The sequence below is a fragment of the Mercenaria mercenaria genome, chromosome 16 (assembly GCF_021730395.1).
Source record: "Mercenaria mercenaria strain notata chromosome 16, MADL_Memer_1, whole genome shotgun sequence".
Classification (NCBI taxonomy): Eukaryota; Metazoa; Mollusca; class Bivalvia; order Venerida; family Veneridae; genus Mercenaria; species Mercenaria mercenaria.
Window position 1 is genome coordinate 6869382 of NC_069376.1, and position 23160 is coordinate 6892541.

Sequence of the window (23160 nt, forward strand, 5' to 3'; positions counted from 1 at the left end):
CTAATTTTCGGAAGTGGCAATTCGATTATCGTTTTAAATTAATTGATTGAAAGTAGATTTTATTTCCATTTAGAATAGACACAATGAGAGATAATTTCTTGAAGTTGACCATAATTATTAGTAGATCTAAGCCCCTTAATTTTTAGAAGATTCTCACGTAAATTGTCGCGATATGTCTACGTAACACTTGAACTACGAATGAATTCAGGCACGTTTTGTGTGAAAATAGGCAACGGAAAAGTTCAATTTTTACCAAGAGCACAGGCCTCGACCACAAAAATATTACCACAGGTACGGACGAAATATAATTGTTATTTAAAAAATACTTGCTATTTTGTGGTCGAGGCATGTGCTCTATACGAAATTTCCGTTGAAATGTGGAGAAACTGGTGAAAATATCCAGAATAGTCGTTCAGTACCAAGTTACCCCTCGCAGTTTTCATACAAAAACTCAAAAAATTTCATCAAAATATCTAGCAAATAAGAGATCAATAGTTGAACTTACAGAAAATATGGGTTTTATCAAAAAGTGTTAAATTTTAGAATTCGTAATTTTCTTAGGCCGATTTCAAGACTTCGTGGTCTTTGCCCTTTGTGTAATTGTTTTACGTAAAACGGGATATAAATCAAATACCTTGATAACTTCTCTTCGTTCCTTATACTATATTTCTCGATCAAAAAAGAAATGGAAAAAAAAACATAACGTTTCACAACAGAACAGATGATACATGTAAAACTATACCGGAACTATTCCGTTGTTTTTATCTATTTAACCTCATGACATACTTCCTGTTTAAGGGCGCGAAGTTCCTGCGCTTTGTCACTACGCTATCATTAGAAAAGAACGTGATGTAAGAAAATCATTTGTTTGAATTTAGTTTTACTTTTATTTGTTGAATATTGCATGCAAGAAAAAGATTCAGTCACTGGTGGTAGGGACAGATGGAAATATCCGGCTCTCGGATAACTGTTTATGGGGTAACTCGGCGATCCTCGTTACCGCTTAGCCCACTTATGCCTGAATTTTTACTTTTATTCAAAATAACATTTTCATAATGGAAATGTTGCTAAATGAAAGGATCCAGGTTGTTTTTGCTTAGAGAATGCGTCTTTATGCAGAAATGGTACATTTTCAGTGCGTCAGCAAAAGGGGGCGCTAGGCACAAACACTAACAAAATACTTAGTGATACAAAATCTTAAAATTGATGACTTATCGCTATCACATCAAACGCTCGGGTGAATTAGTCATGTCTATCATAAAATATTTATCAGCTGGTAGATCGTTGTTGAACAAACATATTTGACACTTCAAATCTTTCCTGCTTAAATATCATTTGGTAAGCTATAATTGCTTTTTGATGTGAAGCTACTCGAAACACTTCTGATGTAATCCAACATCACTCTTATAACACACGGTCCTGGCTCTCTATCCGCACAGTGCGCACCGGCGTTGTTTGGGGGAGTCTGGCAAAATGTCCTTGCTGTCATACCACACACCATCGGGAATCCGCTTCGTAACTGAACAAGGCCGATCCTTTAGTCGAACTGTTCTAACCACTTTGGGCCAGGAGTACCTTCGCAATGGATCTACATATTCTTAACACATCCAAGGGCTCAGTCCTGCCGCTCTCGGTAGCTCTATACAGGTGCAACACGTGCTGTACTGACAGATCGAAGCAGTACGCAAACATCCGCCACCACCATTTCTTAGAACGTATTCTGGTCCTATATAGCTCTACATTTTGATCCATCCATGCGGTTAACTCCGCCCATTGTTCTTTTACGTCAACTTGTTTGATTGCAAATGGCTGCGTCACTCTTATTGTCTCATGGTCAATTCTCACACGGTCAGCCCAGGAGCATCGTTGTCTGCACTGGTTCCAGAAAACATCGGTTCAAAACAACCCTGAAAGACAGAAGACTACATTTTTAATTTTAAGCGAATTATACGAGTTGAAATATGTATGTTAATGAGATATGACTGTAATATTCAGATTACATTTGTCCAACTTTACAGCAAATGTCATAAATGTAAGTCAGGTATTATTCAAGATACTGACAAAAAATCTAATGTTGTTTAGTTCAATGACTTTTGGGGACCTATATACAAAGGTCAGTTTCTAGACATTATTTTAGGAGAAAATGTCTTCTATTTAGAAAGGTTTGTTTAGTGACTGACGATAGCTTGGTGCGGAATAATGGTGAAAAATCAACAATTTCATACACTACACATCATATAGCGTGCATTGTACGTATTGTTGTCATTCACTGTTTATTATAGAGTGCCAACTAGCCCCGGTTTGTTGCCCACACTTTCCTTTAACAAAATCTCCTCTTAAACCACCAGGCCAATTCTGACGAAACTTCACAGGGATTTTTATGACTAATACATGGAAAAACTGTTTGAATCCCCCGTTTGATTCTTACATTTTACAAAGAAAATCGGTCTTGAAACTCGGTGTGACACCCATCCTCCTGAAATGGGTGACCCCCTCTTTAAAGTTGGTGTCCCCTAACCGAAATTCCTCGATCTGCACATGCTTTACTTATAAATATAGTATATTCAAACAAATACATGTATATGCCCATAGGTTACTTTGTGCGACAATTACAATCTCCACCTAACATTTCTTGACTGTTTCGCTAGACACATGGTGACTTGGCACGATTATATTGTGCTGTCTGAGAGTTTGGCATTATACAGTCAACTCATGTAGAGCGTCATAATGCCAAAACGTATGATATCACGAGAGTATCTTACATTTTTTTCAATTCGCTTGATGAAATTTGACCTTGATTTTGACCTAGTGACCTACTTTCACATTTCTCAATCTACAGCCTTCAAATTTGGACCACATGCATAGTTTTGTGTACCGAAATGAACTTTGATCTTGAGATTGACCTAGTGACCTACTTTCACATTTCTCAAGCTACAGGCTTCAAATTTGGACCACATGCATAGTTTTGGGTACCGAAAAAAAAACCTTGACCTTGGCATTGACCTAGTAACCTACTTTCACATTTTTGAAGGTACAGGCTTCAAATTTGGACCACATGCATAATTTTGTGTTCCGAAAATGAAATTTTACCTTGATTTTGACCTAGTGACCTACTTTCACATTTTTGAATGTACAGGCTTTAAATTTGGACCACATGCATAGTTTTTTGTTCCGAAATGAAATTTGACCTTGATTTTGACCTAGTGACCTACTTTCACATTTCTCAATCTACAGCCTTCAAATTTGGACCACATGCATAGTTTTGTGTACCGAAATGAACTTTGATCTTGAGATTGACCTAGTGACCTACTTTCACATTTCTCAAGGTACAGGCTTCAAATTTGGACCACATGCATATCTTTGTGTTCTGAATTGAAATTTGACATCGATTTTTATCTAGTACATACTTTTACATTTCTCAAGCTGCAGCCTTCAAATTTGAAGCACATGCATAGTTTTGTATACCGAAATAAACTTTGACCTTGAAATTGATTTGTGACCTACTTTCACATTTCTCAAGCTACAGCTTTCCATGCCATGAATATCCTACCACTTTAGATTTCATACAGTTTGCCGGATTTTAATGATAAATATAGCCAGTCTATACCTCTGATCCATGACATTCCGTGCAAAGCATGGTTGCAAATTCATTCCGTGCAAAGCATGGTTGTAAATTATCTAAATACATGTACACTGCTGACTAGCGTACAGATTAAACCAACTATACAATGTAAGTCAAATCGGGTCTGCAATATTTACTATTTGTTTTGTCCTCGTTGCTTCTGAGGGATCTATTTTTTAGATTTTGTTAGGGCTGTTATCAAGTGATTAAGTATATATCAATATCTATTTCAAGAAAAAAAATCATAAGATAATTTTAGGATTTTATTTAATGATAACATCCTTACATCATTTAAAGATGTTTCAGCAAATATTTTTTTATTTGCAAACACTACAGTATGTTCTTTGATTTTAATGCCGACCGTAACTTTGTAAATTCTTGTCCGGGCTGTAATTCTGCCATCCATGAAGGAATTTTGAAATAGTTTGGCATAAATATATTAACCTTAATGAGACGACGTTTCACATGTAACACTCAGACCCTTTTCTACAAGGTCAAGGTCACACTTAGAAGTAACTTTGCAATTCATCAAGTGGTTTTAAAAGAGTTTTTAAAAGTACTTAGCATAAATGTTTATCAAAATGAGAACCCTGGCTCCAAGGATAAGGTGTTAACAGGGTTATTTTTGTGTTCGATCCATATTTCTGCTATCCATGGAAGGACTTTGAAATATTTTGGCATAAATAGTAACTATAATCAGACAATGTGTCACGCGCAAGACCCAGATCCCTTGCTCCAATGTCAGTGTCATATTTAGAAGTCATAATCATAATAGATCTTTACGTGTCCGATATATAACTCTGTTATCCATGAGGGGGTTTTGAAACAACTTGGCATAAATGTTTAGCATATGGAGACAATGTGTTACGCGCAAGACCAAGAAACCAAGCTCCAAGATCAAGTTTACACTAAGAAGTCAATGAAAGGTTAAAAGGGTCTGTTTCATATCCGATTCGTAACTCTGTCATTAATCATGTTACAGGGCCTCCGTGGCCGAGTGGTTAAGGTCGCTGACTTCAAACCACTTGCCCCTCATCGATGTGGGTTCGAGCCTCACTCGGGGCGTTGAATTCTTCATGTGAGGAAGCCATCCAGCTGGCTTACGGAAGGTCGGTGGTTCTACTCAGGTGCCCGCTCGTGATGAAATAATGCACGGAGGGGCACCTGGGGTCTTCCTCCACCATTAAAAAGCTGGAAAGTCGCCATATGACCTATAATTGTGTCGGTGCGACGTTAAACCCAACAAAATAAATAAATAAATAAATAATCATGTTACAATCTAAATGTTTTAAGATTTTGTATCAATTGCAATTTAGCTCAGTGGTAAAGCATACAGTCCATGTTAAACAGATCTTTTACCGTCGTGTGGGTTCGAAACTCACCATCGACATTATTTTTTTTCTCGTAAACATTTCGTTTTTTTTTGTAGAAAAAACATGAAATGACGAACCTTTTGATCAAATTTTCTTTGCCCTCCACGCCCCCTCTGAATTTCCACTGACTCTATGTCTGGTATGACGTAGAACTCAAGGAGAGGCGTGTCATTTTCCTCCAATAAAGGTGACAGTGGTAGGGTATGGTACTCTTCTCTGTAGAGACCTATCAAATCTTCCCTCAGGTCTGAAATATAAAAAAGTCCTTTGTTAAAAATACGTGAAACAGATCCATTTTCTAGAAGAACATATATACAGTCAATCCAAATAGCACTTACTTACATCATACAATGGGCTATGATAGATGTATGTATATTGAAATTTCAGCTTGTTGGCATTTTAACACAACTTATATGTGTATGAACACGTTAACATTTAATAAGTAAACTGTATCTTGCTGCGGCCTGAAACTGGCATCCTACCAGCATAAAGATAGCGACCTGTTGGTAGAATAGCTATAAATGAAAATCCGCGACTAGCGACGGATTATAAAAATATTACAACTAAATATCTACTAGTTAAAAATCAATAAAAGGACGTTTTCAAAATGATTATTCTAAGCTGCCATGCCTAAGACTTTTTCTACTAGCTTTGCGGACTAAACTGAGTTCAGATGGAAAACGACTGCAATCATGAGTTAAATATCCGTAGCAGCTAACTGACTTACTGAATACAATCTACGGTTCATTTACATGATTTTTTGATGATTACTCTAGGCCACGCGTTTGAATTCATGAGAAGTTAAAAGAAAAAAAAACCCGGCTTGGCTGACTAGTGGTCCGGCAGACTCGTGCATTGAGCATTAAGGCTGATGTATTTCAGTTAACATAAAGAAGCCACGAAAGTTTAACATGACTTTTTTTTGTTGTTGTTTTTTTTTGTTTTGTTTTGTTTTTCTTTTTTTCTTTTTAATTCCCCAATGTAAAATCTTCCCTGCGTTGCAACTTTTCAAAGTTCATAAACATTTTTATGTGCTATCAAGTTTTTACGTTATCCTTATATTTATCGTAATGTTTAAAAAGACAAAAGAATGCCGGAATGCGTGGCTGCCAGACCGCTATAATGGAATTTTCAGAGTTACGAAAATTTTATTCTATGCGTTTTATTTACCATAACTAAACCATAAATATGACTCTTTCTTTTTAGTAATATGCATACTGTAACAGGAAGCCGTGCAAACTGGCAATGTATATCTCTCTAAAACACTCTTGAAATATGCTTTTTGTGCTTATTTATCTTTACTGTGTGTATTCACAGTTTCTTTTATTTCATTCGTATTTTCTAAATCATTATTTGGAAATAAATACACGAGACTGGCAATCCGCTAGGCCACTGTCATTAAAAAGTTTGTGTTATGTACTTCAGTGAGCAAAAATTACATCCACAAACTTGCATTTTTCTTAATTTGTTTGTATCAAGTCCACTCTCATATGCTGCGTTGAAACTTTAAAATACGATCTGCACATTGGGGTACGTTTTTCAACGATGGAGAGTTTGATTAAACCGTTTTCTAAAAAAATACAAGAGTATAATATACTCCGGCAAATAGAAAAGATACTTCGAGTGCTTTGTTTTATGTGATTATTTATGTCTTATTTGAAAGCTGTGAACTCATACCAGTTTTCACAGCGAAAGTCTGTTGGAAATAACAATTTTGACGATTGCGCGAATAGAAAACTTTCTAGAGTGTAGATTTCAACGAAACTTTAAACAATTTTATATCAACATGTTTATTTCATAACGGTCAAATAAGGTGTATACTGTATGTCCATGTGCATATTTTTGAGTTTTTAAAAGCTGCATATCTCAAGCAGATCTAGATTTAATAGGATTTGCTGGGTTTGTTTTAGTGCGGTGGCCGAATGTTTACGATCGCTGACTTCGAATCACTTAAACCTCATCGTTGTGGGTTCGAGCTCCATGTGAAGAAGCTATCCAGCTGGCTTACGGAAGGTCTACTAAATCACATTTCTCACACGAGTTTCTATCCGTTTGTAAGAGCAATCTGTAGAAGATTGTAGCTAAACAGTGAACTGATTTCTGTTATTTTATGTCCCAAAATCATTTGCAAATGAGATGACTTATTCAAAATTCAAGTTGTGTAATCAACTGATTTCTAAAATTAGAATATTTATTTGTAACAAAACTTTAGTTACTTATCACTAAACTGCTATAAAACGGTCGTAAGCATGATTTATATGTTCCACTTTATCAACTGTCCGAGTAAATAAAAAAATATTATTTTAGGTTTGTACCAATCTTGCAGCAGACATTTTAATGACACTGTTTCAGTCACAAGTCCGTGTCCTTTCCCTGCGCGAATAAGTTAAAAATCTTGCTATATTGCTTCTCCCGTAAAATAAACATACCTTTACTCCAAATTTATTGTTTAAAAAACAAAAATCCTTCTATAAATGTTTTTGCTTTGGATCTTCTTACTGATCACGCCACTACTAGCGTCTCAAATGAAATAAACAGCAGGTTTATAAATAGCAACACTTGTCAGGTGTCAAAATCTATGGAAGCATAATACAGACAAGGAAAACAGAAAATTACTCAAGTCATGTATACTATTTTGAAAGAATGTTTAAATACCTATAATATTTTTATTAACTTCCTACATTTGCTTTAAATCGCTTGTTTAATTATGATTTTATTGTATGATTTCGAAAACGTCGGGTTTTTAGCTTGTCACATAGTCGTTCCCTAAACTCTAGGTTTGTTTGTGTGCATGCTGCCAGGATTTCCGTGATTTCTTCGGGTTTTGAAAAAAAATATTGTAACATACCAAAGTCTGCAATATTTGGTTTTCCCAGGCCTGGGTTCCGAAGGGATGTGCCGAGTGTGACGGTTGGCAACTCTACGAGAGCCGAATGCATTTTGCAATCAGGCACTGTTTAAACCCTTACCCTGCCAAATTTCTAAATGAACTTACCCACACTGGACAATACTTTAATTTTTAAAATGGGGTGATTCAAAAAAGATATTGAAAAATGGAACATACAGTTTTTTGATCAAACTGCAGGTTTTCGAAAAAGGCAAATAAAATGTGTCAGCATAATAAGGGTTTAAATGCCCCAATTTACAAACTTTTATCATTTATACGGGAAAATCAGCCAAAACGGACTGTAAGTTTATTAAAAAACGGCAATGTTTTTTTTTTTTTATTTTTTTTTTAAATTTTGACACACATATGGAACGCGCAAGTATGTGATAAAATTTAAAATAAACACATGTATTAAAAACTAGAAATGTTTCCTGGGACACGGCCCCCCACACTCCCAAAAGGACACAGATAACTTTTGGAAAACAATTGTGCATTTAAAAAAATGCAAAAAAAAACCCAAAGTAGGGGTATAACTCCTACCGACGAATGAACCGGACGAAAAACCCCCATCGCACAAGACATGGACCAACTTTCCTGAAACTTTTTTTTGGGACTCTGGGTCAAATAATTTTGGAGCAGTGCGCCCCAAACATTAAAATGACCAATTTTTTTTATAAGTGAGAGGCCAAAACCCCTACAGGACTGAATGTACCCGGACGCGAACCCCCCAGGTGCACAAAACACACATTGACCAAAAATTCCTTGTAAAGTTTTGGTGACTCAACGCAAAAACTTTTGGCGCTAGGCGCGACACTTCCCGGACGGCGGACAAGATGGATGAATCCGGCGCGAAACCCAGGTGCACAACTGCAATGCGAAAAACGGGGCCGTAAACTTTGGTGACTCTAGGCAAATACTTTTGAGCTACGCGGCAAAATTTCAAAAGGGCCAATTTTTAACTAAGTCGGGGGCCCCCTTTAACTCCTTCCGACTGAAAGAATCCGACGTGACACCCCAAGGCACCACTCACGGCTGCCAAAATTTTGTAAAGTTTTTTGACTCTACTCAAATATTAGGAGCATCGCGACACAACACTAAATTGCCCTTTTTTTACAAAGTCGGGGGCCCATAACACTACGGATGAATATATGAATAAACCCAACGAAAACCCCCGGTAAAAATTTACAAAATTCATGGACCAACTTTCCTGAAAATTTTTGTGACTCTACGTCAAATATTTTTTGGGGTAGGGCGACACAACATTTAAAAAGAACGACGGACGGAGGGACAAGGGCAAATTTTTAAATCCCCCCCCCCCAAAGTGCGGTTAAAAACAAGGCACTGAAAGACAGCTAAATCCCCCCCAAAGTTATGTACATGAAAGGGTAAATCTTGACCTTGGCTTGACCTTGACTGAAGGGCTGACTCATGAATTTCACTTTTGTTTGATGAGGTGATCTTTTATCCAAATTTCAAAAATGATGTCAAACCTTTGACCTTGAGCTTGACTTCCCTTGGTTGACATAGTTGCCCCATTAGTTTTTGATGAGGTGTCTTTTGATAAAGTTTCATCAAAATTTTTTAAAGGGGGTTTTGAGGAGATACAGAGGGGGAACAAAAAGGAAGGCTCAAACCTTTGACCCTCTTTGTCCCTTGATCTTGAGGGGGCATGGCTGACCATAGTTCTACACATCGTCTTAATGAGGTTTTTTTGTCCTAATTTTGATAAAAACCCTTCAAGGATTTGGGAGATACAGAACGGACACAAAAAATGAAAGTTAAAACCCCTGATCCTTAGCTGTGCCCTTTTTTTAAATGCATTGTGACTTAAAAGTTCACAAATTGCTTGATGTTTTGGCCGAATTTTTATCACAAAAAGGGAAGGCAAAAAATTTTTTGACCTTTGAGTTGTGACATTGACCTTAGCAGCAATGGTCTCATGAGGTTTGACCGCCTTGATGAGGGATCATTTGACAAAAGTTTATGAAAATACTTCAAGAATTTGGGGAAACAGAGGGGACAAAAAATTGGAAGGCTAAAAAATTAAACCTAATTTTGTGCCCTTGACCTTGAGCCGGCATGGCGATCATGGGTTTGAAACACATCTTACAGGGGTCATTTGCCCCAAAATTTTTTCATGAAACCCCTTTTGGGGGGTTTTTAGGAGATAGGACGGACACAAAGTGTTACGGATAACGGAGGGCGGGATGACGGGACCCTTTACCCCCCTCAAGTGGCGGGGGATAAAAAAAAATCAAGAAAAACATCACAAATGTATTTTTTTCAGTATTCTATTTATTTTTTTTTTTTGTTTCATTTCTTTAATAATATAAATTTTAATAGCAGATCTACGTTTAATAGGTCTTTTTGTCTCCCCCCCTTGTACCCTTCTCAAAATACCTTTTTTTTTGGACAAAAAACAGTTATGTTGTACTACTCCCTTTAATTGTTTTGTTTTTAAATATTATAAAAACAATTATTTTTATTAGATATATGGTCACTTTTTATTTTCAAATAATACCAAAAAAAACCCGAACAATCTTTCATTATTCAATCCAGGGCGAGTGCCTGATAAAACCATGGGGATTTTTTTGATTTTTGATGAAATAATTTACAGTCTCAAAAAGGTTTTGAACTAAAACAGCAAAGGACAAATTTTTTTAATCCAGTGACTTTTAAATTTTAACAATGTGTAAAATTAACGACAGGTGTAATTTGCCAGATTTGCAAAAAAAAAGGGTTTTTAGAACACAAAATTGTAGAACTTATTTTTGGGTTAAGGAAATCGTTTTTAAATGATTCGGATACACTTTTTCGGAGTAATTTTACAATAAACTTTTAAATTTAAATTACAATTTGCTTCTTTTATGCTTTTGGGAAGCCCTAATCGCCTAAATAAAAAATTTACACTTTTACGTAAATTTACAAGGGCTTTTTTCCCTTCGCAAAGTCTGAGGTTATTTTCAAAGTCGGAAAAAGATTGTGTAACGCACACTATTTTTTGAGACACGTATGCCATAAGAAAAGAGGACACACAAAAATTAATATAACAATGCTATGTAAAAAAACGTATACCACACGACACCGCGACGTAGCACACGAAAACACAGACAATGAGGGGACCCGAAAAGTAACAACAATTAAATGACATCGATATACTACACAACAATGCGAAGTGATACGATACTCACAACAATGCGAAGAGACACACGCAACCCATGTGAGACATGTAGTCACAGGGCAATGCGATATGAAACACGATTACCAACAACAAAGCGAAGGGGACAAAGATAGGCCCCAAAACCCAATGTGAATGACACACAATAACCACCCCATGCGATGTGAGACACAAAATGCCCCCATGAAAATGCGATGGAGATATGAACGTCACACGAAAAAGCGAAGTGACTCAGATTGCCCCACAATAATGCACGTGACACCGAAAAAGTCACAGACAACGAAATATACACAACATTGAAAGTGTACACGATAACATACAAGTGCGATGGTAAACTAAAACCCAAAACCACATTGCAAGTGACACACATAGCCACGACAATGCATATGAACACGAAAAGCCCCTAAACAATGCGACCTGACAACGATAGCCCCATGAAAAAATGACCCGACAACAAAATATACACGATATGTACGTGACAAAAGAATTTCCAAAAAAAAAACAATGCGCGCGAAAAAAAACGACAGTGCAACGCGACATTTGATATTTATGGGCATTACATGCAACAAGCAATTTCCCTTGTAAAAAAAATTAGTTTCACGTCGCAACACGGGTATTGAAGGGGTGTCTGTTGCAGTGTCATTGCCTGGCGAGTGCCATATTTGCTCGGATTTCAGACCGGATTTTTGTAAAAATGAGGTTTTAAAGAGATAAATGATCTATGAAACTTTTTAGACATTGCAGTATTATATGTATTATTAATAATACTGGTAAAAAAATTTTGTTTTCTCTAAATTTTGGGGCAAGCCAGTTTTTTTATAGGATTTTTTTATGAAAATATTTTAAAAATCCCAAAATCTCCCAATTGCAATTCCTGGCTCCCGCTTTTTTTCTAATACAAAGAGCAACCTAAGCCTAAAACAAAAAGGATTCTGTTTTGAAAAGTAAAAAATCAAAAGTGGGGGTTACAAAACCATAATATTTTTGCCCCCTTAATGTACTGCCAACTTAAAGAACAAAAAGGCTCAATGGCACACAAAGTACCAATCTGGTTCAACTGGAATAGTGCATCAATCGCTTCTCCCATATTGCAGAAAAGAGCTTAACAGTTAGGGAATCTTTGGGTAACTAAACCAGTTTAGGACTTAGTAGCTTGTGCATTCAACAAACTATTAGGATCTCTGCACAGGAAATATTTCAGGGACTGGATACATGTATATACATTATTTCAATAGATGCATTGTAACGCCCTATGGGGCTTTCGCCGTTTCCTTATCGAATTGACCGTTTCCGAGATAAAAGACCAAAGTCAAATGGAATATCAATATAGCCGCGCCCCGATGTTGCTGCATCAAGGTTTTTAAAGGAAAGGAAAAAACAGAAAATGGTACATTTAGGGCATATGGCGACTTTCCGCTTTTAAGGGGGGGGGGAAGACCCCAGTGCCCCTTGTCACAATTTCATACGAGGGGAAGGGGAAAAACCCCCCGACCTTCCGTAAGCCAGGTGGATGGCTTCCTCACTGAAGAATTTCGCCCAAATGAGGTTTCAACCCCAAAACGGAGGCAAAAGGTTTTAAAAATCAACGACTTAACCACTCGCCATGGAGGCCCCGGAACATTTTAGGGAAGTGAATTTTAAAATTAAAAGCATATTTACTGCATTTTTTCAAAAGCAGTCTTACGTGTTTAATATTCATCATGGTTTCTGCCGGAATGTAGAGCAAAGAAACAAAAATTTTTCAAACCTAAAATGAAATTGCATCAAGCGGTTTGTTTAAAAATGCCAAGTTTTCATAAATGTAAACAAGAGAGCCAGAGACCCAAACGTCACCTGGTAATTGAGCCCTGTTTTAAATGGCAAAATGATGCTAAAATAGATTAAAAAATTTGAAAAAGGGCAGTTCACATTTATGATAACTGAAAGTAGTTTTTTTCGTATGCTATGAATGTCATCCAAATTTAAAGGCTGTATCTCAAAAACCAATTAAGTAGGGGCGTAGGGGTCAGGTCACAGTAAGGTACATTTATCACTTGGGTACTCAGGTAAATATAATAAAAACGTCTGGGGGTTTTATCTGATAATTTTTTTTAAATTTTTCTTCCTATATAATATATAAAAAGTTCCCCCGGGGGTGGCCTCTTTAAAAACCAGGGGGGATAATTTGAACTCCTGTTAAAGGGCCACTGGAAGTACATACCAAGTATCAAAAAGGGCCCAGACCTTGAACTTCCCGACAAAAAAAATTTTTATTTTTTTCCCCAGTAAGTCTTTTTAAACTTTGGGACCCCCCGGGCTGGCCTCTTTTCACCCCAAAAAATTGGAACAAATTTTGTGAGGACCCCCAAACAAGGAATGCAACACCCAAAAATCAAAAGCCTAGGGTTTGCGGTTTTTAAAACAAGAGGAAAATTTAAAAATTTTTTCCCCATATTAGTATATTTGTTATGTAAACTTGGGCCCCCCATGCGGGACCTCTTTTCACCCCGGGGGGACAATTTTAACCAAACTTCAAAGAGGCCGCAAGACAACGCTACAAACAAAAAACAAAGGTCTAGTCTTGCGTTCCAGACAAGAAAATTTTTTTTAAATTTTTTCCATACAAGTCTATGTAAAACTTAGCCCCCCCGGGGGGGGCCTCTTTTCACCCCCGGGGAAATATGAAAATTTTTGATAGAGAACACAAGGAAAAAGCTACATACCAAATATCAAATCAGGTCTTGAGGTTTTAGACAAGAATTTTTAAAATTTTTTCTATATAATCTTTGTAAACGTGACCCCCGGGGGAGGGGCCCTTTCACCCAGGGGGACCAATTTTGATAAAGCCATAAGAGAGTCAATCCAAAATCAAGGCTTGGTCTTCGTTTGGGTTTTAAGTTTTTCATTTTGGGTTTTCCATGGCAACCCGGTTCGCATGGAATTAATTCTTTTAACAATTTTTAAAAAATGACCACCCCAAAGGGTCATTTTTATAAGTTTTTTTTAATTCTACCCCGGGGGTTTTTAAGAAGAAAATTTTTTAAATAAAATTTACGGGCACACGAGGCGATGACATTGAGCGGTCACAAAAGCTCACCATGAGCCTTTGGCTCAGGTGAGCTAAAAAGCCAAAGCCTCAAACGAGCGCAGCTTAAACGACAAAGAAACTATTGACTGCTTAAAATAATTTGCGGAACCATTCACTTTTAAAGAACAAACATTAGTGTCATCATACGTTACAGTGAATTCAACGCTGGTGTCACGGGGGCGTCATTTTGCTTGCCGCCTTTTTTTGGCTTATAGAAAAAGATGAGTCAGCCATGCCGGCTAATTCAAAGGGTTTTGATGAAAAATTTGGGCAAAAGTTTCCTCATAATAACTCATGGGTAACTATGTAACTCAAGATCAAAGGGCAAATAAGGGCAAAGGTTTGGCACTCTTTGAGTGACCTGTGAAGTTTTCACTTTTCTCTATTTCATGCTTATTTCTGACATTTTATCCCATTTTCTGGAAAATACTTGATCTTTTTAAAGAAAATAATATTTTTTTTACCAACTGGAAATCTTTCTTGCATTATTTTTGAGTGATTGATAATATTCAGCAGTCCAATGAAGTTCTGTATTCACTGCCAACAAAGCATTTTCTGTGAGCACCTGTCCACAAGGGACGCGCTTTTCGTAAAATAAAAGCAAACTTGAAATTATTTTCATAACATAACTTTTAAAAAAATAAAGACACTTAAATGAATATAGAGGTTGTAACTCAAATATGAACGTATATATATATATTTCCCGACTTTGACGGAAGTAGAAAAAAATGGCGGCGCCCATACGTCGACGAAAATTTTTCAGCTACATCACTTTGCCTCATTCGGCAAACCTTTGTTATATTCTCCTACACACTGCTGTAACAGGCTGGGCACATCTCCCGATCGGGGTAATTTAGCTCGTTCGGGGTATTTTACCCCGATCGGGGTATAAAACTAACAAAAGAAATCATAAAATACTAAAATTATGACCGGAAGCGTGTAAAAGCGATTCCTCTTCTATGTCTCGATGTTTTCTAAGCGTAAAAACAAGGCAAAGTAAACTCATACATGTACATTTTTCTTTCGCATAAAATGCGCATTTTGGGTAGAAAAATAGCAATTTTTGAAAATACAGGCTAAAATGACCCCATACTATCACTTACACTTACAGATCGAGAATTATTATTCGACAGTTCAACGCAGCAACTCAATCGCCGCCATCTTGAAGTGAATGGGTATTTTCCGTGATGCACACAAGCCGTTATTTCCATTGTTTTAAATAATAGGTACAGCCTGTACTCATAATCATTGAACCATCATGTTATTTTTTTTATCTTATTCTGGAACCTGAAGAAATTTTCTGTTTTATTTAAAGGTCTCCCTCACTATATTAAATAACACGCTTTCCACACTTTCCTAATTTATTTTATATTTAATTACATAATACAATGATAGATAATACAAGTCACTGTCAATGAAGCTACTGGTTGGTAATACCGTATATCGTAATTTTAACATATGGCAGACATTGCGGAATGATACTAAATTCATTTAGGTAATGATAACATTTTACTAGGACTTTTTCATAGAATCCTTGTGTAAAATCTTAAATTTTAACCCAAAATAAAACCTTTAAGTCCATAAAAAAATTCGATAAAACTTCGAAGTTTTGTAGTTTGTAGCATCACCTGGGACATGTGCAGTCAAAAATCTTTCTCGACTGCAAAAGTGGATATTTACGGATTTTTGTCAGTATATTAAGCATATTATACACATATTGTTTGCGGAAATGCAAAAAATGTGCATAATTTTGCCATGCTCTCCATGAAATAATCATTCCGGGCATGCAATTGACGGCTGCACTGATCTGTAATGAGAAACGTCGAAGTGGAAACTGGCAGGTACTTGAAAATGCAGCACTCTGATTGGTCACTTAAAACCCTCAATGTCATGACAAAGTTTTGAATTCGCTCTGCAGTTGGTCGCAGTTACCACTTCAAACTTTATGACAGATAAAGGACATAAAATGCTGATTTATTATAACAACATTGTTTTAAGTAACTTACTTCTTTTTCATAAGTTAAATTGTATATTCTAATAATTTTGCGCACACCCTGTACTAATTAACATAAAACAGTAGAATATTCTTTAGTGTGCATCACGGATAAAATTTATTCACTTCAAAATGGCCGCTGTTGAGATGCTGGATTGAATGAGAAACATTTTTTGGCTAATGTTACAGCGTAAGTTTAGTATGGGGTCATTTTAGCCTGTATTTTCAAAAATTGCTATTTTTCTACCCAAAATGCGCATTTTATGCGAAAGAAAAATGTACATGTATGAGTTTATTTTGCCTTGTTTTTACGCTTAGAAAACATCGAGACATGGAAGAGGAATCGCTTTTACACGCTTCCGGTCATAATTTTAGTATTTTATGATTTCTTTTGTTAGTTTTTTACCCCGATCGGGGTAAAATACCCCGAACGAGCTAAATTACCCCGATCGGGAGATGTGCCCAGCCTGTGTAAGGCGAGCTACGCGTTCGCTAATATGAACTAAGGCAAAGCCTCAAAGCGAGCTCAAAGAAATCGGATTTATCTAAAAATATTATGCATCATTTATTTGTCACAAAGAAACTATTCACTAGTCACAAGAATTCAGGAGAACCTATTCGCCTGAAGAAAGTCTACATTTAGTGTAGTCCTATCAATAAGACCTGACATAACATATTTTAACATTTTGACGTCTATCGGTTATGTCAGGTCTTATCAGATCGCCATGTATAACATGTAGTGAGAAGCGAACACACTTCATGTCGCCTCTAATCTTCAAATTATGAACAATATAACCCAATCCAAAGTGAAAGAACACTACTTACACCGAAAATAATCCTTTTATCAACTGCACATGTGAATAATTACAAAATAAAAGTAACTTTTCATATATAAATATCGAGTTGTTTTTTTCAACTGTATGTATTGCCGTGTATCTGTATATGGTGTCCAACATTGCCGGTCTATTCCGAATGTTGTGTAAACACAGTTTATTTTGAGAATCAATTTTAGACGAAATATTTTCCCTCTGGATCAATTGGCAAATAGTTCACGTGGAAAATTGTTTTCGTCTAAGTCGATTCTAAATATATTATAACCCGCTGAATATGCTTGAAAAATGGCGGAATGTGTATTGAAAACTGTACACAATTGACGTATATTGGATATGAAGGCTTTTAATGGTAAATTTAAACATTATATTACTAGAATATGATAAATAAGGTAGGCTGGACTGTTTAAACCTGTGTATATCGTATATTTTTGGTGTGAGAAAATGCTACATCCTACAGATTAGGGCCCTTTTAGACGTTACAATGCAGAATGAAAATAAAATGTAAAATAATGAATGTTGAAGGTAAAATGAGCATGTACACGTCTAATATTTTGGACTACATTTAGTGTCACCATACCTATAACAGTGAATATCATACGTTGCAATATTTATGGAAGCAGGTGTCACGGTGACGTCATTACCGCGTTTCCGTTTCTTTCTGCTTATTAATGACATTTTTTTCCGTTTTCTGGCAGATGCTTGATCTTTTAAATGCAAATAATATTCTTTTCAAACAACTGGAAATCATTCTTTCATTATTGTTGAGTGATGAATAATTTTAACAATTGAATGAAGTTATGTATTCACTCCGGAAAGAAGTACTTCCTGTGAGCACCAGTCCGCTAGGGTGCGCTTTTTTAAAACTTCCGACGAAACTTTTCAAATCCATCTCTAAGTGTGAAAGTATACTTGCGTTACCGTAAAGCTCGATTCTCGAGCAGGCTGTTCGAGCTCGCTAATATGAAATAAGGCAAAGCCTCAAAGCGAGCTCAAAGAAATCGGATTAAGCTAAAAAACATATGCATCATTGTCACAAAGAAACTATTCACTACTCACAAGAATTCAGGAGAACCTGTTCACTTGAAAAAGTCTACATTTAGTGTCACCATACCTATAACAGTGAATGTCATACGTTTGCAAAATTAATGGAAAGCCGGTGTCATGGTGACGTCATTATCGCGTTCCCTTTTCTTTCTGCTTTTCCATTTTCTGGCCAATTCTTGATCTTTTAAATTAAAATAATATTTTTTTTTCAAACAACTTGAAATCATTCTTTCATTATTGTTGAGTGATGAATAATTTTTAGCAATTGAATGAAGTTCTGTATTCACTCCGGAAAGAAGTACTTCCTGTGAGCACCTATCCGCTAGGATGCGCTTTTTAAAAACTTCCGACGAAACTTTTCAAATCCATCACCAAGTGAGCAAGTATACTTGCGTTACCGTAAAGCTCGATTCTCGAGCAGGCCCTGCGGGCCTGCTCTTCGAGCTCGCTATTAATAAGGACTTATGACTGTAATATGATACAAGTAGGCTTCTTTTAAAAAAGAAACCTAGGAGAGGTCCAGTGTAGATAACAAATGTTATCTAATCATTGTCTCTGGTTATATGATAGACTGTGCTATAGGCGAGTTTCCCTGCTGCAGGTCACTGTGACCTATAAGGGGCCCAAGCATTTCCTAGTTAATACTGAATTTCATTTAAAAGTGTTCAAAAGCTACCAATGCAATAATTGTACACTGAACTTGGCCCTGGTAAAAGCTGCCAAATTAGCATCTTACCATTTATGCAAGTACCTCACCTGACAGGCTTGTTTGTCAACTGCCCCCTTCGTTTGGGCCCAAGAAAATAGCTTCCGAGAAGCTTTAGAAAAGCTTAGAAGAAAATCCCTATCGAACAAACGTCTATCGGTATTGAAAAACATATCATTCTTTTTTTTAAATGTATTTTTCTCAGAGATTTTTTATTGTCAATGTGCTATTTGAAAAAGAAATTCCAAACATTTTTTTTGTTCTACTTTATTACTCAGTTTGTAAAGTATATGTCGAATTGCCACCTTGTTTTGATCACGTGATTAACATCTCCGACTATCGGGTGGAAGACACAGAAGCTCAGATCCAAAATGCAATCCAATTTCTAATCAACTATGCAAGTGAAGTCGGCCTTCCCCAGCCGGCAGCTCCCAGAGGTCGCAGTGATATACAATGTACTTGCCCGGACACAAAGATTTCAATTACCAGTACAAAGAGGTGTACATAGAGAATGACAAAGCATACGTTAGTTTAACAACATTCAAAGACTTGTGGTCAACATGTGTTCCGCATATAAAGATAAATTCACCAATAGATGATGTGTGTCTTTAGACAAGAAATTAAACTTGCTATGAATGAAGATGATAAGCTGTCCGCGACAGGAAGATATCAATCACATATTCTACAAGCTAGAAAGGAGAGGGATGTGTACAAGAAATGTGTAGGAAGGTCAGCTGAAATGTTTAGGAAAAGACAAGAACTTAATCCATCTGCGGGAAACAATTTTTCAATTAACGATATACATTATAAATTTGACTTTTCCCAGTACGTCAAATTGCCACATCATTCCAGAGAAAAGGGACCGACATACTTTATTCAACCCGTCAATGTACAGATATTTGGTTTCTGGGTAGATGGTTACTGTCAGTACAACTACCTCATCAGTGAGTAAGGTAGGTAAGTAGTGTATTTGGTATTTGTGCGTGCGTGCTTGCGCGTGTATTCATTATTAACTATCAGCACTTGCGTATAAGAGCATTAATTTTATATTCGAGATTTCGATAACATACACTTAGATACACTTTTACATTGCATTGGTTTTGTCAGAACAGACGGTAATTTTGATAATATTCTAAATAAATGATTTCAACAAAGTATAGTGTGCTTATGTATGGTGGCTGATTTCTGCCATTTCGCGTTTTCGCCCCGCGACCCCGCCGAGCGAAAACACGAGAATTTACAAGTTAAAATGGCGGGGGCGCGGAGCGAAAACACGATAATTAGCGGGGTCGCGGGGCGAGAGTTAGTAACTGGTATGTCGGGGGCGCGTGGCGAAAACACGATAATTAGCGCTGCTTAAACGCCGAGTTTTCGCACCGCGCCCCCGACATTCCAGTTCCTAAATCTCGCCCCTCGACCCCGCTAATTATCGTGTTTTCGCTTCGCGCCCCTGCTAAATAACGAGTTTTCGCCCTGCGACCCCGCCGAGCGAAAACACGAAAATTAAAAAGATAAAATGGCGAGGGCGCCAGGCCAAAACTCGCTATTTAGCGGGGGCGCAAAGCGAAAACACGATAATTAGCGGGGGCGCGGGGCGAGATTTAGTAACTGGAATGTCGAGGCGCGGTGCGAAAACTCGACGTTTAAGCAGCGCTAATTATCGTGTTTTCGTCTCGCACCCCCGACATACCAGTTACTAAATCTCGCCCCGCGACCCCGCTAAACAGCGAGTTTTCGCTCCGCGCCCACGCTAAATAGCGAGTTTTCGCCCCGCGCCCCCGCCATTTTAACTTGTTAATTCTCATGTTTTCGCTCGGCGGGGTCGCGGGGCGAAAACGCGAAATGGCAGAAATCAGCCACCATACTTATGTGTAATAAGTCATCAACATATTGGAGGTTGTGATGGACAGCTGGCTCACGGAGGTTCGCTGCTTTCCTAAATGATAATTTAAATGAGCAGTGTATTCATTATAAAAATAAAAGACATACTCATACGCGCAAGCTCAACTTTGTTCAAGTTTAACGAAGCTGAGCAGAAAATCTCTGGTTTATCTATGTTAGGTGCAACAGTACTAAAAGTGAAAAAATTTAGTCATATATTAATTTGCCTTGCTTCAAAAGCCATATGATATGACCCGTATTCTGTAACGATGATAAGAACGATTTCGGGCACTTTGTCCCGAATGCTCTTTAAACGTATGGGAATACTATCGTAAATGCCAAAGAAAACGTGTAAGTCACGGCTTATTGTTTGTAAATTTGTTTTGTAAACTTTAGTCTTGTTTTAGAAACTTTAGTCCCAACTATTGTGTTTGTAAATTGTTTACTTATTGCACCAGTATTGTCGGCAGATATGATACATACACGTAATTAATAATGTGTGCCTCTTCAACAGGTCATAACGAGAATCGTTACGTTCTGGCGTATTTTGCCTGGAGAATCATGGTTGGAAAACACAGAAATATTACATACATGATGCAGATTCCCGGACATACACGGTATGATAAAGATTACACGTTTCATATGCGTTACTGTAACTTGCATGTTAATCTTATCATTCTATTATCAGAACATCTTTTCATGCGAAAATCTGCTTGACTCGGAAATTCAAATGAAAAATCTATGTCGTCTGCTACGTACTTAAGTTCCTTCAAACAACCTGTCGTAATGACAGTCACTTTCTTTCATTCACTGATATTCCAGATATAATGCTAGCAACTTGCATATAATATTTACGTATAATTATACTGTTTTGCAAATAAGAACTCAACCGGTCATTATAAGACGAAAGCATCTTGTCATTACCGGGTATGTATCCATTAAGCGACGAAGTAAGTTCGGATTATCTATATGATAAGTAATACGTTTTACGCTTTTCTATCAAATTACTTGATGGTCATTTCACAGGTGCTTGATAGATGCGGGAGTTATACCGGAGTACAGACTGTAACACTCCGCAACACATAGCTGAAGTCGGAAAGTCGTCAGTCAGCAACTTTCCTGTAACCTATGGTGCAGACGGATGGATATGGCGGGAATGGAAAGTATTTCTGTCAGACAGATTAAGGATTTTAAAAAGTTCCGAACATGTCAAAGTACCACAGTTTCAGATTAACCATTGAACAACCCGGCATCGTCTGTATGAAAGAAAACGCAGACGATGTAGATGAAATCCGATTCATCATCTGTAAAACGCATCACCTACCAATGGAGGTCACCGGTATTCCGGAAGTACTGCCACCTGGCGGATTGAGCAAAGAGAGACAGGAATACTTGTTCCGGCACGTAAGGCCACTTGTTAGGCAACCATTTCAGGGCATACTTTGCCCGATTCCTTCTTATTGAAACGACGTGATAAGTTAGAGTATTGCACGGAACTTTAAACGTTACCATGGAAACTAATATAATAATCTATTAAAGCAGCTATTAAAATTCATCGGGAAAAGTGTTATAATTAAAGATTATTTCTTACAACTTATTCAGAATGAACTCAACTTGTATGTTTACGTACCCGTATTATGAAGCATTATATAGACGTTCAAAACGAAAAAAAATCATACCATAGCGTTACCATGGAAACGATGACTTCTTGGTAGTATCTTTTTGTTAATATTCTGTAAAATCTGTATGGAAGATAAACTTTTAAGTAAAATTGCCTTTATAGAATTCAGTGAAAAGGAAACAGCTGATGAAATTCGAGTTGAAAAATATTTCATTTATGAAAACGATTGATGTCCGTTACCGCTGATTGTTCTTCATACTTCACTGGAACTAGATTGTTTTCTGCATTGTTGTTTCAGTAATCGATTGATAGTATTGAATGAACAAAAATAAAATGTTAATGAATTTTAGCAGTTTCGAAATATCACGTGGGTATTGACTAGTAGCTATTTCGAACCTTCATTGGAATATCATTATCTCTGCTATTTAAAAAAAACAGTTGCCATGGAAACAGTAGCTATCGATTCTGATCATTCTATGTTTTACTAGAACGTTAAGTTTACATGACAAAGACAGTACAAGTCAATAATTTAATAATATAAATATATATGTGTGTTTTTACGCATATAGAGAAACCGATTAAAAGTTATGATAAAGTTGATTCATCAACTCCTAAATGTGATATCCTAAACCTACGCTTTCCTGTTAAAAGGAAATTATATTACACGAAACATAATATATCATTTGTGTATATGCTGCAGAATATTTAAACAGCTGGTTCTTACTTTTCAAGTGCAGATGATAAGCTGATGATGTTTGTATACTGTTCAAAAGAAATAATAATTACTTATTGTTGCTTTTTTGTTCAGTTACATCATGCCACAAAATTTAGCATATTTCCACAATTACTGAAGATAGACAATTGAAATTTCGGTTTCTGATACAAAATAAACCGCTCTTTCAGAAAGTAGAAAAAAAAGTACAAACAATAAAAAATACCATAAGGACCATTTTTG

At 36.7% G+C, this 23160-nt stretch overlaps 1 protein-coding gene across 1 annotated transcript in view; it reads right to left on the reverse strand.

Annotated features, from left to right (window-relative positions):
* Positions 1-1841: 1841 nt before the first annotated feature.
* The window catches only part of LOC128546185 (uncharacterized), a 113822-nt gene continuing 92503 nt past the window's right edge, over positions 1842-23160 (reverse strand). Inside the window, exons 3-4 of the mRNA XM_053527480.1 lie at positions 5073-5242; positions 1842-1907 (exon numbers count right to left, since the gene is read on the reverse strand). Of these exons, the coding sequence (XP_053383455.1) occupies positions 1842-1907; positions 5073-5242 (236 nt within the window). The remainder of the gene's footprint in view (positions 1908-5072; positions 5243-23160) is intronic.